We start from the raw sequence: 11427 nt of genomic DNA, 5'->3' as shown, positions 1-11427 counted from the left end.
CACACACACACACACACACACACACACACACACACACACACACACACACACACATTCTTTGCCATACTTTCTCCAATACACTGAAATAACATTCAAATTGACTAATATTGAAAGGCACGATTATGTGATTTAAAAATAAAAGACACAAAGACGAATGCCTTTATCGAGTTCTGTGGTCTTCCTTTGGGGAGCTGAGAAAAATCAACATCCAAGAAAATCAGGAAGGGACTGAAAGCAATTGTTTCAACAAGGTGTTATTATTCCTTGTGGGTTCTCTTACAAGACCATTTTTCCTCTTTCTTAAAAAAAAAAAGAATAATTTTTCCACTGATGCTTTCTTAGGATTCAGTGGTAAATTGTTTATGAAATATTTATCATCCTTCTAACATCCTTCTAACTCTTCCCCCCTCCCCAAACAACAAACTAATGAATCAAGAGAGCCATCTAGTGCCGTACCTTGGAATCTTAAAGAGGGTTTTCACAGGATGCATGTCAAACAAGGGTGGGTCTCCATCCCCCAGCTCTATAGCTGTGATCCCCAGGGACCAGACGTCACATCGAGCATCATAAGAGTAGTCGTACTGCTGTTCGCAAGCAATGACCTATCAGACAAAAGCAGGACGTGAGACATTAACCTTCACTAGGCAGGAGGCCACGCCCCCTTCAATGTCATAACAGGTCTTCTGTCAATCATAGCCTCCTCTCTGCTACCCTGGTTTCACTGAATTCAAGTAAGAGGAAACTGATTCTTTTCTATTTAAAGATGACTGACTGTTCCAGCAATTGGTGTGTTCCTTGACTTTAAAAAAAAAAGACAAAACATATGACCACCTGGTTCTCTTAGGGTCATCAAAGAACATCTGTGTAGTTGTTTTTTTTTAATGATTATGTCTGTGTCATTGTAACTATTCACAAAATACTGAACAGAGAGAGGCAGCATGATACTGTGGACAGAGGATGAGTCAAGAAGTGGAGTCAAGAAGACCTGAGTTCAGGGCCAGCCTCCAACACTTACTAGCTGAATAACCCTGGGTAAGTTACTTAACCCTTATTTGCCTCAGTTTCCTCATCTGTAAAATGGGAATAATAACAGTACCTACCTCCCAGGGCTTATGTGAGGATCAAATGAAGTAATAACTGTAAAATGCTTAGTACAGTGCCTAGCATATAGTAAGCATTATATAAATGTTAGTTATTATTAGTATTATCATTGTGGTCTAGTCTCTTGAGCTCTCAGTGCCAAAAAAAACCCTCTAAGACTCTAGAGATAAACTGCCCATGTGCATGGGTAGACACCATTTCCACACCAAACTCCAGGTTTTCCTCTATCAATGAAAGAGCAGGTCCAGACCAAATATTACTACTTGTGCTATTAATAATTAACAACCATAATAATAAAAACAATTTATCTTAAAGATAATTGTCATCTTTTACCGAGCTTCGGGGGTGACTGAATTGTCCGATAGGAACCCTGCATCAGGCAATGCCAACAGCTAATACCTACTCTTCCACGAGCTCTATGACCTTGAGCAAAACACATCTCTGGGACTTAGCTCCCTCATCTGTGAAAAGTGGGGCTGAAATAGCTAATTTCTATCATGTTTCCCAGAGATCTAACATTAGTAATTAAAATTTGCAGTTTAAAGATCCTTTAAATAAAATTCTCTCTTGCATCTCATAACTGTGCAAGACAAGGAATGAAAGTAAAATTACTGCCAATTAACAGATGAGGAAATTGAAGCATACAGAAGCCACTTCTCCAAAGTCACCCACCTCGGAACGGGCAGAGCCAAGACTAAAACCTGGATCTTCTCATTCCAAGCTGGGTATTCTTTCATCTGCACCATATTGCTTCTCGTGAGAATAAAAATAATAGCTGACATTTATACAGTACTTCAAAGGTTTGCAAAGTATTTTATTACATACATTATCTCATTTGAGCCCCACAGCAACCCTATGAGGTAGGTGTTACAAGAATTACCCCTCCCATTTTACAAATGAGAAAACTAAGACTCAGAGAGCTTTAGTCACACAATTAATTAAGTGTCAGAGGGACAATTTGAACCCAGGTCTTTGTGACTCCCAGTCTTGAATGCTCTCCATTATGCCATACTGCTTCTGATCTATGCCCCATGACAGAATCAGTATAAAAGATTCAATTTCCTCAAATGTTGTTTCTTCCTATCAATGTCTATCTGACCTTTTCAAAAGCATTAGCTGCTGTGATTGGGACTAAAAGTTACAAAGCAGAATGCTACAAGCCTGTCATTCTCAGTCCTCTGTCATCTCCTGTTGTTCAGTCATTTTTCAGTGATGTCCAATTCTCTGTGATCCCATTTGGGGTTTTCTTGGCAAAAATACTGGAGTGGTTTGCCATTTCTTTCTCCACCTCATTTGACAGCTGAGGAAACTGAGGCAAACAGGGTTAAGTGACTTGATAAGGGACACACAACTAGTAAGTTTCTGCAGGCAGATTTGAACTCAGGAAGATAAGTCTTCCTGATGCTGTCCATCTGTCATTGCTCAGTAAACACTAAATCTTATGAGGAGGATCTGTTCCCATGAGCTTCCTGAGACAAATGCAAAGACTCCTTGTATTCAGGCTGCCTTGGGAAAGATCAACTGTTGGGCAAAAGGAAGGGGGAGGGAGGGAAGGCAGGGAGGTGCTTTGGGTACTTTTGTTTGAACTGAATCATTTCCCTCAACTATTTGAGGATGACCTGGGGACACCTAGAGTGTGACATTCTTCTTCCAGGCCAAAAAGAAAATGTTGGCACATGCTGGAAGTGGTAGCTGGAGGCATACAACACTCCTTCGGTAAAAGCACAGAGCTCTAATTCTTTTTGTTCCTGTTGCTAGCGAGAGACATGCACTGTACAATTAATACCAATGACCTGCCAGCTTTTGAAAAGAGACTCAGACTGAATGGATCAGAGCTTCTGAGGAAAGGTGTACAGCATAGTCCTTGGCTGGTGTCCTTTGCTACAATACAGGCAAGCAAGAATTTTTGGAAGGCAGAGCTGCCATTCATGGAAAATGGAGAGGGCCTAACTACACCTCATATTCTGGTTTTATTTTTTGATTTCTTTTTTTTTTCCCAAGGGCAATTGGGGTTAAGTAACTTGCCCAAGGTCACACGGCTAGTTTTTTGTTAAGTGTCTGAGGCCAGATTTGAACTCAGGTCCTCCTGACTCCAGGGCCAGTACTCTAGTCACTGTGCCACCTAGCCACCCTCCTGTCATTTTTTAAGTGGAGTTCATAGATTCACAGAATATTAACACTAGAAGGAGCCTTAGATCTCACTTAGTTGAGATTCCTCATTAGATAGATGAGGAAACTAAAGCCTAGAGAGGTAGAATATTTTGTCCAAGGACAAATATCTATTTACAACTAGAGCCAGGACTAGAATGGAGGTCTCTTGAGACATCTAATCTAGCACTCGGAACTATACAGCACTGTTCTTTGTAGGTCTTACATGATAGTTATTTACTTGCAGACATGGATTTATCTAGGGCTAGAAGAGGGCATTCTGGATGATGATCCACCTATGAGATGAAATGAGAGGCTACTTTCCCTGGTCTTCAAGGACATTTCACCTCATCTCTTGAGAACCCTAATGTTTCCCTAGCAGTGATCCTATACAGCAGTTCTGGGACCTTTTTCTTTCTTCTCAAATTAGACTCGGTTCCTCTCTAGGCAGTGATCTCTGCCACAAAACCTGTGGTTAAATACAGGTTATACTTGTTAAACTTACTCCATCTCCAAAAGTATAATACTTTTTTTTTAAATAAATTTTTGTTGATATCTTTTGCTTTTAAACCAAAATCAAGAAACATTCCTTAAGTACCTACTACTCCAGACACTGTGCTAGGTACTAAGGGATACAAAAAAGAGGCAAAAACTAATACCTGCCCTCAAGATGCTCACAGTATAAGCAGTTGCATTTCTTAGTATATCCTACCCCAGAATAAAAAAATAGGAAAAGTTTTAAAAACAGCCAGTGTATCAAAAGAGTCAGACATTATATGCGATTCTCATACCCATGGTTCCTCACCTTTGTAAAGAAGCCAGGATGGGAGAGAATACCTTTTCCTGCCTCTTCTCTGAGACCAAGTTTAGTCTATATAATTTCTCACCATTCAGTTTCAGTTATTTGGTTATTGTTTTTGTTGTTGTTATTGTTTCCATCTATATTCTAGTAGTTACTGTGTACATTATTTTCCTAATTCTGCTTACTTTACTGCATCAGTCCATATAAGTCTTTTCATGCTTCTCTGTACTCATGACATTCATCATTTCTTATAGCAAAGTCATATTCCATTAGATTTGCATATCAGAATTTGTTTAGTCATTCCCCAATTGATGAGCATCTACTTTGTTTAAAGATTTTTGCTACTACAAAAAGTGCTGTGATAATTATGTTGATGTATATGAGGACTTTCTCCCAAAGAATAAAGTTAACTATCAAGATGAAGGAGGGGGAGAGGGTCAGGATGAAAAGAAATACAGATGTATAAAGTATCTGCTTTCATCAGTTATTTCATTGCATTATGTTGCTATCCTAAGTATGTGCTTGGTCTTATGTTCTGATAAGAACCTAACTTAGCATCCAATCTAAGTGCATCACATTAAACTCAATTCAACAATCATTTATAAAGCACATATTAAGTGCCAGACACCATGAAAGGCTTTGAGATTTAGAGAACACAATCTCAGCCCCCAAGAAGTTTCTATTCTGCTAGAGACACACAATGTCTACATAGGGAAGTGAATGTAAAAGGGACGGGGATGCTGGAGGAGGGTTGCTGGTAAATGTTTAACAACCAGGTCATTAAAATATAAAAATGTGTACATGACACACTTTTAAGTTTTATCTGCATTAATATTGTCTCCATCACTTTCTTAAGTGTAGAAAATGAGCAAGACAACAAATCAAGATCTGATTTGTAGCATTTTGTGTATTTCCAAAGTGTAAATACTCTCATGGATATTTATTTAACAAAGATTCTCCTAAACCAGTAGAAGCTGGGTTGAGCACACCCCTGGCAAAACCCCTAAAAGGGGGGGGGGAGTATCCTCAGGAAAGTCCTCCTCCAGAAAGGGGCACCTTCCATTGTCTTATTTATCAACAGGACTAAGCCTGGAAAATGGATAAAGATGGAGAGGAGAGTGGAGTCAAGAAAACTTGTTAGGACAGTATTATATGAACCCAGTCATGTGGTGATGGGAACTGTACTATGATGGTAAAATGAGGGAGGTGGCTGCAGTGACCTTCAATTTCCCTTAGCACTCTAAACCTATAATCTTACAGCATTAGCAAAGAAAAGAGAGATCCTACTTTTCTTCTTCTGTTTTCATAAATATGAAAAACTCTCATTTGCCTACAGATAATAGATGAGGTTGGCTTGTTTAATAGGTTGAGAATTGTCAACTGGCCAAATTCTTCTCTTTCTAAAATATAGCCCTCACCTGGCAGAAAGAACTGTTGAGCAACCCCAATTCACAACAAAGTTCATAGAATTATACAAAAAAAATTGAACATGATCTGTAGAATGGGAAGATTTGTGAATGGCAATGATTCAGTATTGGCACGGTCCCTGCAGACAGATGTTTTGGCTTTGTCTACATAGAAAGACTACTAATTCAAAAGTAAAAGAAAGAAAATGTGTCGATTCATTGATTGTAAAGAGGCAGTCTGGTACAGGGTTCTGGCTTTGGGGGTCAGTATTTAGGTGTAATCCCCAGCTCTGTTACCACCTGTGTAATCTTGGGGAAGCTACTTAACCTCTCTGGGCCTCAGTTTCCCCATCTATAAAATTAGAGAGAGTTGCCTCTAGGTGACTTCCAAGTCTGTTCCAGCATTGAACTTATGATCCCATGAACAAGCAAAGCCTTCTAAAGAAAGTCTTTCATTACTCTCCCTTCCTTGCCCTAACTGCTAGTGCCCTCCACCCCTCAACTACCATATATTTATTTATTATTTATTCTGTGTGTGTGTGTGTCTGTGTGTGTATGTAATAGTCCTGGTAAGGCTGAAACTGGTTGCCTTGAGAGGAGCCTAAGTCACAAAAGACCCTGGGAATTGTTTTCTTCCCAATTTAGGAAGAGAAGAAACTAATGACTTATTAGGATTGAAGGTTAAAATTTTCATAATAGTGGGAGTTTCAAAAGATCTTTTAAGAGAGGAAGGCGGTTGAGAGCATGGGGCATCCATAGCAATATCAGCAATTTCTCTTCAAATTCACACCTACAAGATAAACTGTGACAGGCAAAAAGCTAGTGAGGCCAGCAGCAAGGCGCAGGACAACAATTTTTCCCTGTTAAAGATTTCATCAGACTGATCTTTCTCATAGATACATGGAGTTAACCCTGTCCTTTTTATCTCTTTGTGACCTTTTCTTTGCTCATGACATAAGAGTGCTGGACAGCTCTGGGAGCCACATAGGCAAGAGTGAACTTTCCTTTGACAGAGCTGGACGCTCCTTCTAACCGGGGGCATAATCAGAAGGCATTTATATGTTTCAAAAGTATACTCCCAAGAACAAAATTAATTACTATAAACCTGGGTCTTTTCAATCTGTCCAGGGGTGTTCTGGTAAATGTTTTAACAACTAGCTCTCTAGAAAAAAAAATACATAAGATATATTTTTAACTTCAATCTGTATTAATGTTTCCTCCATCCCTTTCTTTTTTTTTTTTTCTTTCTTAAAGCAATTGGGGTTGAGTAACTTGCTCAAAGTTACACGGCCAGCTATTTTTTTTGTGGGTGCCAAGTATCTGAGGCCGGAACCAATCCCGGGTTTCTCGACGCTGGGGCTGGTGCTCTTACTTAGTGTGCCACCTGGCCACCCCTCTCCATCCCTTTCTTAAATCTAGAAGATTAACAAAATGGTGATTTAAGCTCTGATTTGTCTGCTCATTTCTGACATATAAATGCTCACTCTGAAATTTTAGCAATTGGTTATTGCTACCAGCTGGTCAGAGCTGGCTCCAGAACCTCTCTGAATCTGCCTTGGAAAGACCACAAACTATATCTGGTGCAAAAGTCTCCTAGTGGTTATTTTTATACATACTTTTGGTTTCTCCAAGAGAAAGCAAGCCTCTTGAGAGCAGGCACTATTATTTTTGTCTTCATATCTCTAGCACCTTTCAGAGCGCCTGGCACAAGAGGTAGACACTTAATAAATGCTTGTTGATTAATCCATGACGCTGAACAACAGACATTCTGGACCGGTGTCTAATTAAACTTCCTACCTATGTCTTGAGTTCCTACTACATGCAAAGTGCCATGAAGTCGAACTGACCGGTTTTCACATTGCTACTGCCACACTGCCTTGCAAAGGAGACCGCCAGGAGCCATGGCTAGAAGGAGCTATGCCCCTTAGCTCCAATGCCTGCCCCGGACCCTGTTTCTTCCATCTTCTATCCCTGGGGATAGATATCCCAAACCAAAACACTCTTTCTTAATCATCCCTTTACGGGGCAAGGACTTTTGTGTTTATAGCCCTAGTGCACAGCACAGTGAGTCATAATGAAGTATATTAATAAATGCTTTTTTTTTCATTAATTCTTTCTGTCATTCATTCAACCACAGGATCTTTATATCTAGAAAAGACTCCATCCCCACTCCCACCCTAGGCACATTTCTTCTCCACTGAGACTTTGCTGCCAGGACCAGGGAGGTGACAGTGTCTTCAAAGCATAGTCTCTCTTTAGTCAGGGGATCCAAACAAACTAAAGATTTCCATGCTTCATCTAAGCTGCTGGAAATCTTTGGTGGAAGGGATGCTCCTGAGTTAATTTCCCTTGATCATAAAAACCACCTTGTGAGGCAGGGATGACACGTGACATTATCCCTATCTTATAGATGAAGGAACTGGGGCTGAGAGAAATTAAGTTCCTTATTTAAGGTCAAACTGCTAATGTCAGAAGTGGGATCTAATCTAACTTCAGTATTTCTTTCATTATACCACTTTACCTCAGAAAAACATCCCTCCCAAACTTCAGAAGCCTGCCATTTTTTGCTCTCCTCTCAGAGTACTTTCCTAGAGCAACCTACTATTTATGTGACTCTTAGAAGTGAGAAGATTTTAGGGGCAGCTAGGTGGTGCAATGAATAGAGCACTGGCCCTGGAGTAAGGACGTCCTGAGTTCAAATCTGGCCTCAGACACTTAACACAAAAGCTAGCCATGTGACTTTGGGCAAGTCACTTAACCCCAATTGCCTTCCAAAAAGCAGAAAAATTAAAATTAAAAAAAAATAAGTGAGAAGATTTTAAGATGCCTGTTAAGAGAATGCATCTCCCCTGAAGGTCATCCCTTTTCTCAATCAGATTCTCTATCAATCTAACCTGAAAAGCCAGAAATGATTCCCTTAGGAATAAAAGAGGGGAAAAAATCATTCTCCTTAGCTCAGCTTTCTCCTTGTCTCCAGGTGAAGTAAAATTGGCACCTTGGTAATGACATTAGGAGACATTTGATTGGTCTTTGTTCCTTCATTCTCTTGGAAAAGAGTGATCTCCCAAAAGAAGATGTGGAATCAGCTGGTGCCTTGTTGCACTTAGAAGTCAAATGTGGCATAATGGATGTGAATAAAAACAAAGAGACAGATTTTAGTTATCCACCCACCCATGGACAAATATTATTAAGCACCTGTTGTGTGCAATGCACTTTGTTAGGTGCTGGGTATACAAGTGCGAAATAGTGGAAAGAATCCTGGGTTTATACTTGGAAGACATTGGGTTCAAATTCCAGGTATCCAGCTTACTGCTGGCATGACTGTGGATAAGTCACACTCACCTCTTGGTTTTCTAATTTGTAAAGTGAGATAGCAGTACTAGTTTACCTCAAAGGTCTTTTTCAGCTCGAATTCTATGATCATAATCCTAATATTAGATGTATTTCTGCTTTCAAGGTGCTTACAAGAAGTACTAGTAAACAGCAAAGTGCCAAGGTCACGATCTAACCATTCAACCTTCCTAACCTATAAACGTTAATGGCACTTCATTACCACTATGATCAAATATAAACTTCTCTGTTTACCAATTAAAATGCCTTATAACCTGGCCCCTTCCTACTCAATACTCCCCTCCACCCACTCTTTGGTCTACCCATTCAGGCCCATTTATCATTCCTCACACATTACATCATGCCATCTACCCTCTCCACACCTTTGCAATGGCTGGTCCCCTTGCCTGGAAAGTTCTCCTCCTCCCCTCCACCTCTTGGAATTCCTGGATCCCTTTAAGACTCAGTCTTTCCTGCTCCTCCTGGCTACTAGTGTTTTCCCTCACTGTCCCCCCCTTCCCCCACAATGTTATTTAGTATTTTTTTTTTTTTGCTTTTTTAGAGGGGGGGAGGCAGGGCAATTAGGGTTAAGTGACTTGCCTAAGGTCACACAGCTAGTAAGTGTTAAGTGTCTGAGGCCACATTTGAACTCAGGTTCTCCTGACTCCAGGGCCAGTACTTTATTCACTGCAACACCTAGCTGCCTCCTAGTATTTCTTTTGTATTTAATCTATATATATTGAAAAATGAACATGTTATCTCACCTTGACAGAATATAAGCTCCATGAGGGCAGACACTCACTATCTCTGGTATCCCTCAGCAGTGCCTGGTCTGGCTCTTAATATATGATTATTGAAGTCTAATGGATGTCATGTTGCTTGCTTTCTCAGTGGGTGGGGGAGGGGCTGGAAGGAGGGTTAGAATTCAGAACTGAATTTTTTTTAATGTTAAATTTTTTTTAGATGCTTGTTGATTGATGGATTAGTTGTTGTTGTTCAATCATTTCAGCTGTGAAATAACGTACTCCATTTGGTTTTTTGTTTTGTTTTTGGCAAAGATACAGGAGTGGTTTCCCATTTCCTTCTCTACTTCATTTAATAGATGAGAAAACTGAGGCAAACAGGGTTAAGTGACTTGTCCAGGGTCACACAGCTAGTAAGTGTTGAGGCCTGATTTGAACTCAGCTCTTTAGTTCTTCTTGACTCCAGGCCTGGCACCCTGCACATTATGGCACCACCTAGATGCCCCACAGATTAGTAGAAGAGCTAAAATATGTATGTAAATAATAAACCCAGAAAGTGGCATAAGATAAATGCCATATAAGTCACACAAAGTGTTATGAGTGTGAAGGCTTTTCTGGATCTAACATTCTATGACTATTAATTATCTCAAATGAAGAAGGTTTTAATTCATAGGCCTGGGTTTGTTGTGGAAATAGGAATAAATGTTTATTTTAAGTATACTAGAAGAAATTCAGAGGTCATCCTGTCCCACTCATTCACTTTATAGATGAGGAAACACAAACCCAGAGAGGTGCAGTCATTTCTTTTAAATCACAGAGCAAATTCATGCCTAGATTTTAGACCTCCAGATTTCTAGGTCTGTGTAAAAAGTTCACTACAACATGTGAAAAAATTCACTATAACATGCAGGTTGATGGAAAGGAGAAATGAGGAGGTTTGCTTCTCCTCCCCAGTAATCCATAAAATAGCCAAACATCTGCTGAGTAGAAGCCAGGTTGAGCTGAGCTAATAGCTCCTTTAAGGAAAATGAGCTTCAGGAGCAGAGTAAGAAATACTACTAATAGCTAACATTATTATAGTGCTTTAAGGCTTGCAAAGTAATTTACATACATGGACTTGCTTAATTCTTACAACAATCCTATGAGATATACGTCATTATTATACCCATTTTGCAGACAGGGAAAATAAGACTCAAAGATATCAGTGACTTGGTCATAGAGCTAGTGTCAGCTACATCTTCCTGACTCCCAAATCCAACATTACACCATGCTGCCTTTCTTGATACTGGTGAACAGACCACAGCCAGATTGCTGACTTGAAGACAAAGCAATGGCTTTTCTAGTCTGAAAGTCAAGCGTTACTTTGGGAAGAATCATAAAACTAAGGCTGTAATTCCCAGGGCTATCTATTTACCAAAGATCCCAGACTGATGCTGCCATTACCCATTTCTTCACTCAAAGGGATAATCAGATTTCATAGCAGTTTATACCAGTGTCAGCAGGGGAACCATTCCACAGAGTATGCATGGGGATGAGCATGTGTTCTGGCCTCTTGCTAAAGAATATTCATGACCTATTGGCTCCTACTGGTCCTCAAGGGTCCCACTACTAGAGGCTATGTTGAAGATAATTAGTAAAAATGCCAGGAAGAACCACTCCCTCAGTACAGTTTAAGATCTACCCAAAAGCACTCTCTCTCTGCCTCTTTCTGTCTCTGTCTCTCTGTCTGTCTGTCTGTCTCTGTCTCTCTGTCTGTCTGTCTGTCTCTGTCTCTCTCCCTCTCTCTCTGTCTCTCTCCTCTCTCTCTGTCTCTCTGTCTCTGTATCTCTCTGTCTCTGTCTCTCTGTCTCTCTCTGTCTCTGTCTCTGTCTCTCTCTGTCTCTGTCTCTGTCTCTCA

At 40.1% G+C, this 11427-nt stretch overlaps 1 protein-coding gene across 1 annotated transcript in view; it reads right to left on the bottom strand.

The window, feature by feature from the left end:
- Positions 1–11427, bottom strand: part of LOC138155351 (myosin-IIIb-like) — a 272057-nt gene that overhangs the window by 193042 nt on the left and 67588 nt on the right. The window contains exon 6 of the mRNA XM_069080560.1: positions 457–602. Within this exon, the coding sequence (XP_068936661.1) occupies positions 457–602 (146 nt within the window). The remainder of the gene's footprint in view (positions 1–456; positions 603–11427) is intronic.

The sequence above is a fragment of the Petaurus breviceps genome, unplaced genomic scaffold (genome assembly GCF_028583685.1).
Source record: "Petaurus breviceps papuanus isolate PSGF00001 unplaced genomic scaffold, PetGlider_PUasm1.0 91133, whole genome shotgun sequence".
NCBI classification, from domain to species: Eukaryota; Metazoa; Chordata; class Mammalia; order Diprotodontia; family Petauridae; genus Petaurus; species Petaurus breviceps.
The sequence above is the reverse complement of the archived record's forward strand: the minus strand, read 5'-3'. Positions and strand labels throughout refer to the sequence as shown.